Source organism: Salmo salar, chromosome ssa02, assembly GCF_905237065.1.
Source record: "Salmo salar chromosome ssa02, Ssal_v3.1, whole genome shotgun sequence".
Taxonomy (NCBI): Eukaryota; Metazoa; Chordata; class Actinopteri; order Salmoniformes; family Salmonidae; genus Salmo; species Salmo salar.
In genome coordinates this window covers 49,508,827-49,525,392 of record NC_059443.1, presented here as the reverse complement: position 1 = coordinate 49,525,392, position 16,566 = coordinate 49,508,827, and the positions used below count along the sequence as shown (strand labels likewise).

The 16,566-nt window shown below is 42.5% G+C and overlaps 1 protein-coding gene across 4 annotated transcripts in view; it reads right to left on the bottom strand.

The window, feature by feature from the left end:
- Nucleotides 1–3,713: 3,713 nt before the first annotated feature.
- Nucleotides 3,714–16,566, bottom strand: part of LOC106584839 (serum response factor) — a 31,550-nt gene continuing 18,697 nt past the window's right edge. For 2 of the 4 annotated variants that reach the window (XM_014170443.2, XM_014170471.2), the window contains exons 3-8: nucleotides 14,547–14,805; nucleotides 13,876–14,031; nucleotides 8,490–8,594; nucleotides 6,892–7,068; nucleotides 5,673–5,749; nucleotides 3,714–5,564 (exon numbers count right to left, since the gene is read on the bottom strand). In XM_014170443.2, the coding sequence (XP_014025918.1) occupies nucleotides 5,475–5,564; nucleotides 5,673–5,749; nucleotides 6,892–7,068; nucleotides 8,490–8,594; nucleotides 13,876–14,031; nucleotides 14,547–14,805 (864 nt within the window). In that variant the 3' untranslated portion in view covers nucleotides 3,714–5,474. The remainder of the gene's footprint in view (nucleotides 5,565–5,672; nucleotides 5,750–6,891; nucleotides 7,069–8,489; nucleotides 8,595–13,875; nucleotides 14,032–14,546; nucleotides 14,806–16,566) is intronic. The other 2 variants (XM_014170457.2, XM_014170449.2) reach the window with 2 other exon arrangements.

Here is a 16,566-nt window from a genome sequence, read left to right as displayed (position 1 = left end):
CAGAGTTTCCTAGTTCTGACAAGCACAGGAACGTAGCAATACAGAGAAGGAACTGTCAGATGTATCATAATAGCCCGGAAGTAAAGCCACACTGGGAGCCACATTTGAAATGGAATAGATTGAATACATGGACCAGGTTCGAAAAAATCGCATTAAACATGGTTAAAATTTTCGGAAGGTCTGTCATCACCATGCATGTAATACATTAAACATCAGATGGTACTGGGGAGCTATTTCATAGTTTTTTCACGGTTATATTTCCAATTTCAATCTTATAGCAACCCTATGCTTGGAATGACTTATGGGCAGAGCAGACCATCCGATATGCGCTGTAGTTACATATTTATACACCCCAAATTCTAATTTCATCCCTTGTATGCGTATTGGAGTTCCAATCCAAACACCCTCCATTTTATCTTGGCTCAATTTAGCTCGAGCGACTTCTTTGTATAAATACAAATTATTGTTTAATCTATTCAACTCATCTTGATTTCTGATTATGACATCATCGGCATAAGCAAGTGCGACAACAGGCTGTCTAGAGCTGGTGATAGTACCTTGAATATTTGGATCTTCTTTCATTTGCTTTAGGAGAGGGCTAATAGCTATTACATACAAGGCTGTGCTAAGTGGGTAACCCTGCTTCACCCCCCTTTCAATTTCAAAAGGTTTCGGTCAGGAAACCATTTACATTAACTTGGACAGTAGATCGGCATACAGTAACTTAATCATATCAATTAATGGACTTGGGAACCCATAACATTCATTACACACCATCAATATTCACGTAAAACATAATTAAAAGCTTTTTCTAAACAAAACACAAAATGTAGAAATCAATTTCAGATGTGGATGTAGTAATATCTTTCAGCATACAGATGTTGTCCCACATGAAACGCCCTTTGATGGCAAATGTTTTCTTTTTTTCTTTTATGGTATCAAGAACCCCCTTTAGTCTGTTCATGATTATTTCTGCTAAGATCTTATAGTCTAACTTTATTAATGACAGTCAATGACGTGTATTCATGGATGCCAAGGGAATCCAGGCTTCCACCAAAAAAATGTGCCAAAAATAATACATCAATGTATCCTTTGTCTCTCTGTGTTTCATAATTTTCCTTCAGTTTGCAAGAGGCTGAATGTATCTCACCAGGGAAAGGATCAGAGCATGCAAAACAGTGCCCTTCTGTTTCTGTATGTGTAGCCCATCTATCTGATGTTGTCTGGTCAAAAAGAGGACGACATTGTTGCCGCCCATAGCATTGAATGCAAGTGAAGCCAGCGAGCATCATTGAGCGAAACAGTGAGCTCAACTGTGAATGGTCCTGGTGTAGTGGGTCTACTATGCACCACAGGAGAACCAAGAAATGAAGAGCGACACCACGGCTGTCTTTTAGGCTTTTATGTTGATCTGCAATAGTATTGTGAAAAGACAGGACAGGAACGACTCTTGGTCAAGGTTACCCCTGTGGAGGAAGAACTCTTACCTTATGTCTTAAAGTTTGCTGAAATTAAGAAGGGGTGAGTGTAGTAGAGTTAAAATGGTTATTCCAGCAAACTTCAGATTATTGGAATGGTACACAACGCAGAGCAGAACAATCAGGTTGAGGGTCAGTGGCCAAAGCCCGCGAACAGGAATGTTCCAAGTTCAGACAGAAGGGGGGAGTCAGATCGCTATGATCGCCAGGAACTTTGCTTTTGGTTTCTAATTTTAATTGTTGCGCTACTGGTGATGCTAGGTGGGCAGCTACAGTAGCTGAATGATGTTAACATCAACAGGCATCACCAGTAGCGCAACAATAAAAAAAAAAAGTAACAGTCAGTATCTGGTGTGGCCACCAGCTGCATTAAGTACTGCAGTGCATCTTCTCAGCATGGACTGCACCAGATTTGCCAGTTCTTGCTGTGAGATGTTACCCCACTCTTCCACCAAGGCACCTGCAAGTTCCCGGACATTTCTGGGGGGAATGGCCCTAGCCCTCACCCTCCGATCCAACAGGTCCCAGACGTGCTCAATGGAATTGAGATCCGGGCACTTCGCTGGCCATGGCAGAACACTGACATTCCTGTCTTGCAGGAAATCAAGCACAGAATGAGCAGTATGGCTGGTGGCATTGTCATGCAGGAGGGTCATGTCAGGATGAGCCTGCAGGAAGGGTACCACATGAGGGAGGAGGATGTCTTCCCTGTAACGCACAGCGTTGAGATTGCCTGCAATGACAACAAGCTTAGTCCGATGATCCTGTGACACACCGCCCCAGACCATGACGGACCCTCCACCTCCAAATCGATCCAGAGTACAGGCCTCATTGTAACGCTCATTCCTTCGACGATAAACGCGAATCTGACCATCACCCCTGGCGAGACAAAACCGCAACTCATCAGTGAAGAGCACTTTTTGCCAGTCCTGTCTGGTCCAGCGACGGTGGGTTTGTGCCCATAGGCGACGTCGTTGCCGGTGATGTCTGGTGAGGACCTTCCTTACAACAGGCCTACAAGCCCTCATTCCAGCCGCTCTCAGCCTATTGTGGACAGTCTGAGCACTGATGGAGGAATTGTGCGTTCCTGGTGTAACTCGGGCAGTTGTTGTTGCCATCCTGTACCTGTCCCGCAAGTGTGATGTTCGGATGTACCAATCCTGTGCAGGTGTTGTTACATGTGGTCTGCCACTGCGAGGACGATCAGTTGTCCGTCCTGTCTCCCTGTAGCGCTGTCTTAGGCGTCTCACAGTACAGACATTGCAATTTATTGCCTTGGACACATCTGCAGTCCTCATGCCTCCTTGCAGCATGCCTAAGGCACGTTCACGCAGATGAGCAGGGACCCTAGGCATCTTTCCTTTGGTGTTTTTCAGAGTCAGGCCTCTTTAGTGTCCTAAGTTTTCATTACTGTGACCTTAATTGCCTACTGTCTGTAAGCTGTTAGTGTCTTAACGACCGTTCCACAGGTGCATGTTCATTAATTGTTTATGGTTCATTGAACAAGCATGGGAAACCGTGTTTAAACCCTTTACAATGAAGATCTGTGAAGTTATTTGGATTTTTACAAATTATCTTTGAACGACAGGGTCCTGCAAAAGGACATTTCTTTTGGATTTGTACTGGAGGTCCGTGGATTTTACTCAGTCGTACTTTGTACCTTCTGACCCTATACCAGATCCGGAACATGTCTAGTGGCTTGGAGACAGGCTGTAGGATTTCACATTTCTGCTTTATGCCTCGATCACACCTAGTGTTTTTTCGTTTTGGTATGCCAGAAGTACAATCACACCAACAGTATTATTGAGCAAAATGGAACGCAGCATCATCTGCATATGTGTGCAACAAAAGTTCAACATTCACCTTCTGCGACCATTACTCATACAATTTGATGCATACATTGGATTAATAAATTCAACCCTATGCACCACACAGAAAGCACTGAAACTACCTCGGCAAGGCAAACATTATTTATTTAACTCGGCAAGTCAGTTAAGAACAAATTCTTATTTACAATGACGGCCTACCCTAACGACTCTAGTCCAATTGTGCACTGCCCTATGGGACTCCCAATCACAGCCGGTTGTGATACAGCCTGGAATCAAACCAGGGTCTGGTTTGATTCCACAACTCTAGCACTGAGATGCAGTTCCTTAGACCGCTGTGCCACTCGGGAGCCCATATTACTGCCATTCTTTTTCAGTTTGTTTCATACAGGAAGTGGGGAAATATTGGTGACCAACGACAAACATTTTTATTTATACATTTAAATTGAAGAATATATATTTTACATAGGTGACAATGGTTAACAGTCAAAAACCATCTCAGAAGATGTTCACGTGGTAGAGAATGTGTGCATGAAGCTGTGTGTGTGTTTGTGTGTCTTTTTTCAGGCAAGTTAAGTGATAGAAAGTGGTGCTTGCCCTTCAAGGATTCCCACAAAAGTAAATTAACATTACTACTCATTAAACATTTTGATGTTGCTTTTCCATCATGATGGCAATGGTTGAGCCCAAGAGAACCACACCGATAAATACTGGCTTAATGATTTCCTCTTTAAAAACCACACTTGTGCAGTTATACTAACACCCAACATTGCAGAGCAGATTTCTAAAATATGGGCTAAACAGGCTTTGATATGGTAGTTTTCTTCCGTTTGGTGCCCAATTAATTTTTTATATTTAACCTTTATTTAACTAGGCAAGTCAGTTAAGAACAAATTGTTATTTACAATGGCGGCCTACTCCGGCCAAACCCCGACGACGCCAATTGTGCACCGCCCTATGGGACTCCCCATCACGGCCAGTTGTGATACAGCCTGGATTCGAACCAGGGACTGTAGTGACACCTCTTCCACTGAGATGCAGTGTCTTAGACCGCTGCGCCACTTGGGAGCCCAGATAAACACAACCCAGATAGTTAAATCTTCAAAATGCTGTAATAGGTCTATGACAAACTAGACCGGCATACTTGCATGTGTAAAAAAATATAAAAACTTGGGTATTATGTACTAAGACAATGTCCTTCAATATTGAAATCATAACCAGCATCCTGAAAACACCCCTTTACAATTGGGGTAATAGTTCAGTAGTTGATGGGAAATACAGTACTATCTATGCAGCAACACAGTAAGTGCTGTAGATTCACACAGAGAAGATAAAAAGTGCCTGCGCCAGTCTTCCAGATTAACCTTGTGATGTTCTAAAGTAATTCCTTAACCTACAGAATGATAGGGCACTATCTAAACCAGTGGTGGTACCCTGCCCGAGTACAAGGGCAAGTCAGTGTATCAGCCCACTCTAGCACAGCATAGAAGCATAGCACAGTCAAGCTACATGGCAGAGTCATAAGGTACAAATATGTGAATCTGACATATACTTGATTTTGAGGGTAATGCTTTGTTTCTATGCATATATATTTAACTGTAGCATTATCAGAAAATAGATACTGGCATCAATGGCACATTTCCCCCCAGAAATGAAATAAAAACATGATTACCCTAATGACAGCAACTGGTATTGTAGAGCTATCATTCATATGCCAACATGAGAAAAATATAAGTAATCAACATTTGGATGCCCAGGGGGCTTAAAAGAGAATACATTCGTAAGAAAAACAAAATACCAAAACCTCTTCAGTTCACATACGTATAACTGGTATGTGCACACACTACACGTGTCTGATTGAAATGTGAAGCTGTAGCCCCAGCAACATGTGGATATGTCAAGCCAAGCAACTCTTGCAGAGAAAGAAAATAAGACAAATATACAAAAATGTAAACCAACTAAAATGGCAGTACCACACCTCAACCCTTTGTAAGTGTGTGTGCATATTCTTACAAGGTTTATTAAAATTAAAAAGAAAAGAAAATCATTGCTGTGAAAAGGCAGTAATAAATAGGGGGTGGCAGTCTGTTGGCAAGGCGTCAGTGATCCCCTGGTGTTTGTGCATTTAAATGTGTGTCTGGGTAGAGCAGTCTATTGATATGTAGGCGGGTCAATCATCCTTTGAGTGATGATGGGCGTCCAGGTTGACCACTTGAAGCTCTGTGAGGTTGCTGCTGCTTGACTGCTGACCAATCACCATCTACAGGTCAAAAGGAAAGGGGATTAGGTGACAGTATTGTTGAGCAGTGAGGGTAGTGTTGAGGTAACAGTAAGAGTTGTGGTGACAGAGGGACATGGGTGTCATTACCGGGTGGAGCTGTACTGCTGACACAGGGATCTGAACTGTCCCAGGATGTCCTGTGAGGAACACCTGCGATACAGCGCCTAGTTGGGATGGGAAAAAACAAATTCAATAAATTAGTCGCACACATAAACGAGCCAGTAGGGTTGGCCGATATTACGATAGTATCGTCTTTTGAGGATGATTGACAGCCATCGTCAATAGTGACAACATCATGATATGACAGACTAAGCTATTTCAACTTCACTGCATGCCGCCATGCAGTAAAGAGTGGAGTCAGGCAGGGTAGTGCATGGGATGACATTCTGAGAAAATTGCCTATATTCCTATTTGTTATAGCCCATTTCAATAAATGTTATATTTATAGAATGCAAGAGAACAATGTAGACACAGCTAAGAGTTTCACCGAAGCAGCACAAAATGTCCGGTCAGAATTATTTGTATTTTTTCTCTCTAATGTCAGATGATCTGGACCAAAATCCCAAGTCTATTTCTATAGGATCGGACACTCTGGTGTCTTATTGTTTTAATGGCCCAATTGTATATTTTCTTTCCATTTGATAGGAATAGGACTTGGCCTATTAACACCTCTTTCAGTTTAATGCATGCTGATTTCTCCTGCCATGCTAGTTGTTTTTGAGTAATCTAAAAACTAAAATGGGGAGAAAAAAAAATTGCAATATTTTTGGGATAACAGTATAGATTTGACTCTACCTGCACCTAAACTCCGGTATTTGTTATCCAATAGCTGACTGATCAAAACTTCTCAGCCCTCTCGTCCCTCTATAGCTGACAGACAGTATACAAAACATTAGAAACACCTTCCTAATATCGAGTTTCAGCCCCCCCGTTTGCCCTCAGAACAGTCTCAATTCGTGGGGCATGGACTCTACAAGGTGGACTCCACAATTACATGCTATGAATATGGGACTAAATGCTTACATTTCTACTACTTTAATACACATAAGTGAATTTGTCCAAATACTTTTGGTCCCCATTTTGTGATGTAATTTCTAAACGGTTTAACCGATATGGATGAAAATACTCTCAAATTATTGACAGTCTGCATTTTAACCTCAGTCATTGTATCATTTCAAATCCAAAATGCTGGAGTACATAGCCAAAACAACAACAAAAAGTTGTCACTGTACCAATGCTTTTGGAGCTCACTGTATATCAGCACCCTGTTAGGTCAGTTGTGGTGTCTGGACTCTGATTGGCTCACCGGGGTCATGGGACTGTGTATGGGCTGTCTGTGGGAAGGTGTTGAGCACGGTCAGACTGCCGTCACCCAACGAGGTCGTAGGTGTGGCGTACATGACAGTGTGGGCGCCGGGGTACATCATGTGACCACCCATTGATGAGGGCACTGAGGACGTGACAATGGTGGTGGGGAGGCTCACTGAATTAGGGAGACAGGACAACAAGGGCAATGAGGGATGCATATCAATATTCTGCATGGTTCATTCATATTATGAATATGAATCGTGACTTCAACATTAAATGTTACTACTTCTACACAGTCATAGTGAAACAGAAACCGATGTTAATAAAGGCAACTACCGTAAATTCCGGACTATAAGCCGCAACTTTTTTCCCACGCTTTGAACCTCGCGGCTTAAACAATGACGCGGCTAATATATGGATTTTTCCCGCTTAAAATGTGTTTTTTTCTAAAAAAAAAAAACATTCTGTGACGTGCTCAGTTTTTTGGCGGCATGAAGCTTTCATTAGACCAATAAAATTGCCGAACGGTTTAAGGTCAAACAACTTTTGTTTACTGTTTAGATTAAATCGAGCGCTCTCAAACTTCATCATTCTGATTACAGTAGTCATTTTGTCACCCTCATCATGGCAAAGACACGGAGAAATGCATACGATGCAGCTTTCAAGTTGAAGGCGATTGATCTGGCTGTTGGAAAAGGAAATAGAGCTGCTGCACGGGAGCTTGGTCTTAATGAGTCGATGATAAGACGTTGGAAACAGCAGCGTGAGAAATTGACTCAGTGCAAAAAGACAAAATTAGCAGGAAGCTTTAGTTATTTTTTGTTACAAGCCGTGTTTCGTTAAAGCCTGTGTAAAGTTCATTTGTTTCAATGTACCGGTAGGCACCTGTGGCTTTTTCTGGTTTGAAATACCAAAATCGAACATTTAATCCAATCCCATTGCCGAAATCAGAAAAGTTTTGAAAAACTGGGCCCAATAGCGAGAGGGTTTACTCCCATCAAACTGTAAGCAGACCGCCTGCCTTCCCGCCATTGGGACGACTCCCATTGTTAGGGCGGAGACAAGACCATCTCAAATCAAATCAAATTTTATTGGTCAGCAGATAATGCGAGTGTATACAGTGTCTCTGCCTATGAGAAGGCAAGGAGCAGCAATTGCCATATTGTTAATACCTGTCCAGTCCTTTCAGATCTATAGGAATGCCTAGTGAGGAAGAGCTAGAGCCTAGAGGTCCATGTCACTTGCCACTGAGGAGTAGCACTCATGTCAGTCTCTCCATTTGCCCTCTAGATGGGGCTACTGCTCTGCTACACCAGTCATTCCAGACCCTCCTCCTTGGGATTGGGTCCATCAAGAAGCCCATTTCATTATTAGATCAACTTGTAAACAGACTGCTGCTTGTCGCATTTGAGAGTGGGGTAAAAAGCCTACTAGTCATCATATAGCAATTTAACACTTAACATTAACCCCCCCCCTCATAACACTAATAATATTATCGCATTGCTGTTTACCACCCTCAAATCACATTGGCATTATAGTCAAATGGGCTCATAAGCAGACAGGCTGCTGTGAGAGTGTATGGTTGTTGTTGTTTACCTGTGGAGTTGCTTGTGATGTGGGAGAGGTCACTGTGGCTCACAGAGCTCTGCTGGCTGCTGGGGTGAACTTGAATGGCCTGCAGCTGCTGGCCCATCCCTCCACCTAAGAAAGACGCACACACACCTAGAGTGAGAATATTAATTTTCCATTCAACTATTTTTGCACACTCATTGGAGGCCAAGTTTGCATGTTACCTCTGATAGGTACATAACTAGAGTTGGGTGGTAAATATGAATGGGTTAGTGAAGTGGTGTGTACCAGTTAAGTGGCTGAGCAAGGGTTAACTGACCTACAGAAAAGTAACACAGAATCCCCATCTATACAGCTGTCAGATATGCTATTTTAACACAAAAGGTGTTCCTTTTTCAGCAGTTGTGATTTTACAAATTAAGTACTTGGGCTATTACTACTGACAATTTTAAAGAATTTCCCCATTGTTAGCCTACTTTCACGACAGTTCATGAAGATGAAGACCAAGTGAGAAAACGGACACAAGCAATGTTCCCTCTAAGCTGCGCGTGTCTGCGCAGTAGCCCCGGGACTGCCGCGCAGAAGAAATATCAGCCCACTGAGAGAAGCACCAGATTAAACGTCACTCAACTTTCTAGAGTTTTCCCTGTTAGTTAACACTATCAATGGTTTCCTTTTACTGTGGCGATTGTGATTGAGTCAAAGCAATATTAGCCGCTTTTCATGCAATATACAGAAACAAAACAAACTATGCAAGAGATTTTGTTGTAGGCAGAACGCATCGTCATAGGATTCTATTCTATTGACACATGACTCAGCCCATACTCCACACAGACCGGTGCGGCATAACCAATCTGAGCTGCAGTAGGCCTAGATGCAAATAGACCATTGCCTTACAGTATATGGATCTGTGCAGTTTACTTTGAATTGGACTGTGTTTACAGCGTGAGTAGATGTGCTTGTTTTGAGATCAAAGCGAGAGCTGCATGTAGCCATGTGTGTAATTTGTCTGATTCTCTGTAATAAATGGTATGGGATTGATAATGCATTTTATTTTGTAAAGTGGTTTATTGGATCAAACACCACAACATTTTCAGTCACCTTATCTGAAGGACAAGTGGATAAGCAGGTTAAATGTCAAACTGCATGTTTTTCCCTCCCAAAATCTCAAGGAATGTAGAATTACATTGTACATTACACATTGGCAGCTACTGTAGGCTGAATGATAGAACAGCTATTTCTGTGTTTATTCTTATGGATGCATTTTCTCCATTGTTTTTGATGGTAGGCCACACTTGTAGGCCTACATTATGATCAAATAGCCAGTCTCCTACTTGGCCCCTGTTAAAACTAACTTAAAGTGACTACAGCCTCAGTGTTCACAGTAAACACGTGCTGGAAGTTGCACAGAATTTTCACAACATTACATTCAAGTGCAGAAAAAAATAAATGAGGGTACATTGGACAGAAGTGTGGAACTTTCTTTCAACTCACGCTTTTTTCTGTCCGCTAAGACAACTGATAAAACTCTGGGGCTTACTTCTAGCCCTGCTCCAAAATAACTTGAACAGACTAAAATATCCTCTTTCCTATATTCCTGTCCCTATCTACACACTGACTTAGCTACTCCTCCCGCTCCTTGTCCCTAAAATATAGCTCCTGTTTACCCTTCCATGAGTCCTTATTATCAATCCTCATTGCCTCCCTTTGTCCCGTCAACAAATGAGCCCTCTCCTGTGACTGCTTGCAAGCAGAGCACCATATTTAAACCTCATAAGGAGTTAATTCAAACATGCTTTCTCACTGCATTGTAAATGTTAGTATTTTTGCCTTTATCACAATGTAAAGAGAGACTAAAGCCCAGGCTCAAACAAACATTAAGAGAGAGACTGAGATGCATAGAGAGTAGAGGTCGACCGATTATGATTTTTCAACAGCGATTTATTGGAGGACCAAAAAAAGCCGATACCGAGTAGTCGGCCGATTTTTATATATACACATTTGTAATAATGACAATTACAACAATACTGAACGAACACTTATTTTAACTTAATATAATACATGAATAAAATCAATTTACTCTCAAATAAATAATGAAACACGTTCAATTTGGTTTAAATAATGTAAAAACAAAGTGTTGGAGAAGAAAGTAAAAGTGCAATATTTGCCATGTAAAAAAGCTAACGTTTACGTTCCTTGCTCAGAACATGAGAAAGCTGGTGGTTCCTTTTAACATGAGTCTTCAATATTCCCAGGTAAGAAGTTTTAGGTTGTAGTTATTATAGGAATTATAGGACTATTTCTCTCTTAATATACTGCTCAAAAAAATAAAGGGAACACTTAAACAACACATCCTAGATCTAAATGAAAGAAATAATCTTATTAAATACTTTTTTCTTTACATAGTTGAATGTGCTGACAACAAAATCACACAAAAATAATCTATGGAAATCCAATTTATCAACCCATTGAGGTCTGGATTTGGAGTCACACTCAAAATTAAAGTGGAAAACCACACTACAGGCTGATCCAACTTTGATGTAATGTCCTTAAAACAAGTCAAAATGAGGCTCAGTAGTGTGTGTGGCCTCCACGTGCCTGTATGACCTCCCTACAATGCCTGGGCATGCTCCTGATGAGGTGGCGAATGGTCTCCTGAGGGATCTCCTCCCAGACCTGGACTAAAGCATCCGCCAACTCCTGGACAGTCTGTGGTGGATGGAGCGAGACATGATGTCCCAGATGTGCTCAATTGGATTCAGGTCTGGGGAACGGGCGGGCCAGTGCATAGCATCAATGCCTTCCTCTTGCAGGAACTGCTGACACACTCCAGCCACATGAGGTCTAGCATTGTCTTGCATTACGAGGAACCCAGGGCCAACCGCACCAGCATATGGTCTCACAAGGGGTCTGAGGATCTCATCTCGGTACCTAATGGCAGTCAGGCTACCTCTGGCGAGTACATGGAGGGCTGTGCGGCCCCCCAAAGAAATGCCACCCTACACCATGACTGACCCACCGCCAAACCGGTCATGCTGGAGGATGTTGCAGGCAGCAGAACATTCTCCACGGCGTCTCCAGACTCTGTCACGTCTGTCACGCGCTCAGTGTGAACCTGCTTTCATCTGTGAAGAGCACAGGGCGCCAGTGGTGAATTTGCCAATCTTGGTGTTCTCTGGCAAATGCCAAATGTCCTGCACGGTGTTGGGCTGTAAGCACAACCCCCACCTGTGGACGTCGGGCCCTCATACCACCCTCATGGAGTCTGTTTCTGACCGTTTGAGCAGACACATGCACATTTGTGGCCTGCTGGTGGTCATTTTGCAGGGCTCTGGCAGTGCTTCTCCTGCTCCTCCTTGCACAAAGGCGGAGGTAGCGGTCCTGCTGCTGGGTTGTTGCCCTCCTACAAGTCTCCTGATGTACTGGCCTGTCTCCTGGTAGCGCCTCCATGCTCTGGACACTACGCTGACAGACACAGCAAACCTTCTTGCCACAGCTCGCATTGATGTGCCATCCTGGATGAGCTGCACTATCTGAGCCACTTGTGTGGGTTGTGGACTCCGTCTCATGCTACCACTAGAGTGAAAGCACCGCCAGCATTCAAAAGTGACCAAAACATCAGCCAGGAAGCATAGGAACTGAGAAGTGGTCTGTGGTTAGCACCTGCAGAACCACTCCTTTATTGGGGGTGTCTTGCTAATTGCCTATAATTTCCACCTGTTGTCTATTCCATTTGCACAACAGCATGTGAAATGTATTGTCGATCAGTGTTGCTTCCTAAGTGGACAGTTTGATTTCACAGAAGTGTGATTGACTTGGAGTTACATTGTGTTGTTTAAGTGTTCCCTTTATTTTTTTGAGCAGTGTACCATTTGTATTTCATATACCTTTGACTATTGGATGTTCTTATAGGCATTATAGTATTGCCAGCCTAATCTCGGGAGTTGATAGGCTTGACGTCATAAACAGCTCAATGCTTGAAGCACAGCGAAGAGCTGCTGGCAAATGCAGGAAAGTGCTGTTTGAATGAATGCTTACGAGCCTGCTGCTGCCTACCACCGCCCAGTCAGACTGCTCTATCAAATCATAGACTTAATTATAATATAATAAAACACAGAAATACTTAGGTCATTAATACGGTCAAATCCGGAAACTATCATTTCGAAAACAAAACGTTTTTTCTTTCAGTGAAATACGGAACCGTTCCGTATTTTATCTAATGGGTGGCATCCCTAAGTCTAAATATTGCTGTTACATTGCACAACCTTCAATGTTATGTCATAATTATGTACAATTCTGGCAAATTAATTACGGTCTTTGTTAGGAAGAAATAGTCTTCACAGTTTGCAACGAGCCAGGCGGCCCAAACGGCTGCATATACCCTGACTCTGCTTGCACAGAACGCAAGAGAAGTGACACAATTTCCGTAATTAAAAGAAAGTCATGTTAGCAAGCGATATTAACTAAATATGCAGGTTTAAAAATATGTACTTGTGTATTGATTTTAAGAAAGGCATTGCTGTTTAAGGTTAGGTACACATTGGTGCAACGACAGTGCTTTTTTCACGAATGCGCTTGTTAATCATCACCCGTTTGGCAAAGTAGGATGTGATTCGATGATAAATTAACAGGCACCGAATCGATTATATGCAACGCAGGACAAGCTAGATAAACTAGTAATATCATCAACCATGTGTAGTTAACTAGTGATTATGTGAAGTGATTGTTTTTTTATAAGATACGTTTAATGCTAGCTAGCAACTTACCTTGGCTCCTTGCTGCACTCACGTAACAGGTAGTCAACCTGCAACGCAGTCTCCTCGTGGAGTGCAATGTAATTGGCCATTGTCGGTGTCCAAAAATGCCGATTGTTATGAAAACGTGAAATTGGCCCTAAATAATCGGCCATTCCGATTAATCGGTCGACCTCTAATAGAGAGACAGTGAGGTAAAGACAAACCTCGAAAAGGACACTAACAGACAGGCATAGAGATATTGGGAGATAGCTACAGAGAAATGACTGGGATCCTAGATGCAAACAAACTGGGCTCAATTTGGAGACACTCGACACAAACTTCAACAGAGTGAGAAATGCATGCAGACAGAAGGAGACAGACCCTATATCCCAAATCAACCCCTTGGTTGATCGGAGAAGATGGGATGCATGTAACAAAATAGTGGTAGCTCCATCATGCCCTCTGATAGGTAAGGCAGAATCGTCAAAAAAAAAAAATTGAAGATTATTTGTTGTGCAGATAAAAAAATGTTTTTCATTAAGTCAGAATTGTTGCCATATTGCTTGCGAAAAGTGTAGGAGCTAGGGGTTGATTTGCAATTCAGGGAGAGTTGATGCTCAGGAAGTATCTGGGCAAGGAACCAAAACATGACGTGGCGGGGTGAAGAAGCCCCTGACCTGTGAGCGAGACAGTTGCAGGTAGGCGGAGCAGGGTGGTGTGCTGGCCCTGCTGGGTGTGCCCTGCGGTGGTGATGCTGGTCTGGGCCAAGGGGCCCTGGAAGGCCTGCAGCTGACTGAGTGGAATGGTGTGTGTGCCAGGGGGAAGCGTTGCGCCTAGAGGACGCGCAGAGAAGATTAGCAGTGCACAGGTCTCACGCAGTGGTACCGGTGAATAGACCAAGAAAACACACAACACAGCGAGAAAGACAAAAGAAAAGATGGAGGGTAAACGGACATAGCCACACAAACAGCCACAAAAAACACAGCATCACTGACAAAAAATACTCAAACACAGACAGAACAAAGCCTCAGACAAAATACAGACAGTTACACAGAAAAATGTACAGCCACAGACAACACAGACTCAAACAAAACACACTCACACAGACAAACCACATGCAAACACACAGCCAAAAAGCCCCAGAGGATTGTTTTTTATTGGGGTGCAATATTCTTAAAAAAAAAAAAAAGGGCAATTCTGAAACAAGGGAACAATTCAGCGGGGTGAATAGATGTAAATGAAGTTGGGTGCAACACAGATGAAAATCAAGCCAATAAGGTGGGTAAAGGGGGTAAATGAGGCAAAGAAAGTGAGAAATTAAAAAAACAGGACCCCCCCCCCCACTCACCGGACATGAGGGTGAACCCTCCAGGTAGCATGACGCTCGTTGACGTGGCCGAGGTCTTCAGCACCGTGCCGTTGGCACTGCTGGTGGCACTGTGAGTATTGATGCCCGCCGAGACCTGCCAGCAGGTGGCAGGGATGCTGTTCTGCAAGTGCATGGCCACGGAGGAGGTGGTGGAGGAAGAGGACGACGACGACGACGTGGGTTGGGTGTTGACACTGGCAGGCAGATTGGCCATGGTGAACGTCGGCTTCATCATGTCCTGAGAAATGGAGAAAGCAGGAGAGATATTTACGATAATGATATGTTATCAGTGCATTTGGAGAGACTCTTTACTTTATGTAGCTTATGGTATGTAGATAATTTGATAGCCAAATATGTACAGATAAGGGGATGTACCAACCAAATGTATTTGCGTTCTCTCATGCCGAGAAACATTGCAGGTAAATAATGCACTCTGTCCATCAGTCAGCACACTGAGTGTTTTTAGATTTGACAAGTTGCTGATACATGTCAAGGATTCCATCAAAGGGCTAAGCTTCAACTCCTGGAGTAGTTTGTGAGCAAGCTGGTGTGCTAACTAGCTTTATGAAAATCAAGCAAAGCAGATTTGAGTCTGGGGATGGGAGGGGAGAGACAGCGATGACGAGATGAGACAATTTTCCATTTTAAACAAACAATGCTGGGAAATCGCTTCAATTGGCAAACTACCAAAGAAAATAGTTAAATATGCTCATGTAGCTCGCCAAGATCAAATCCGCTTGCTTTGGTAGCAATTGTCAAGTAAAAAATATATATACTGTCCGTAAAATTGATATAGCATGTATAAACTGAACGTAGAAGCCTAAGTATTGTTGTCCATTAGTTTACTCCAATTAGGGGAGGGGTGGTAGGGTTAGTAAATAATAAAAGGAAAATATATTAAATATACCTTGCATTCAAAAAGTATTCAGACCCCTTCCCTTTTTCCAATTTTATTCCGTTACAGCCTTATTCTAATGGATTAAATTCAACTTTTTCCTCAATCTACACACAATGCCCCATAACGACAAAGCAAAAACAGGTTTAGAAATGTTAATTTATTTTTAAACAGAAATACCTTATTTACATAAGTATTCAGACCCTTTGCTATGAGACTCAAAATTGAGCTCAGGTGCATCCTGTTTCCATTGATCATCCTTGAGAGGTTTCTACAACTTGATTGGAGTCCACCTGTAGTAAATTCAACTGATTGGACATGATTTGGAAAGGCACACACACCTGTCCTCCATGCGTCACGGTGGGAACCACACATGCAGAGATCATCCGTTCACCTACTCTGCGTCTAACAAAGACAGCGGTTAGAACCAAAAATCGCTAATTTGGACTCAGACCAAAAAGAACAGATTTCCACTGGTCTAATATCCATTGCTCATGTTTTTTGGCCCAAGAAAGTTGACCATGAAGGCCTGATTCACGCAGTCTCCTCTGAACAGTTGATATTGAAATGTGTCTGTTACTTGAACTCTGAAGCATTTTTTTGGGCTGCAATTTCTGAGGCTGAAATACAAGAGCCCAGAAATGTTCCATACGCACAAAAAGTGTCTATGTCAAATGTTGGGCACAAGTTTGTTTACATACCTGTTGGTGAGCATTTCTCAAAGTATTTCTGTGTAATAAAGCTATTTTATGGGGGGACTATGCGCAGTCATGTAAAATCTATAGATTAGGGCTTAATGAATTTATTTAAATTGACCGACTTCCTTCTATAAACTAACTCAGTAAAATCTTTGAAATTGTTGCATGTTGCGTTTATATTTTTGTTCAGTAGTGTAGATCAGGGGCATCAAACTCATTCCATGGAGGCCCTAGTGTCTGCAGGTTTTTGTTTTTTTCCTTTCAATTAAGCCCTAGACCACCAGGTGGGGAGTTCCTTACTAATTAGTAGTGATGCACCGATATTACATTTTTGGCCAATACCCAATATTTTCCTTGCCCCCCACCCCCCAAAAAACATTCTAGTACAGTTAAATAGTTAAACACA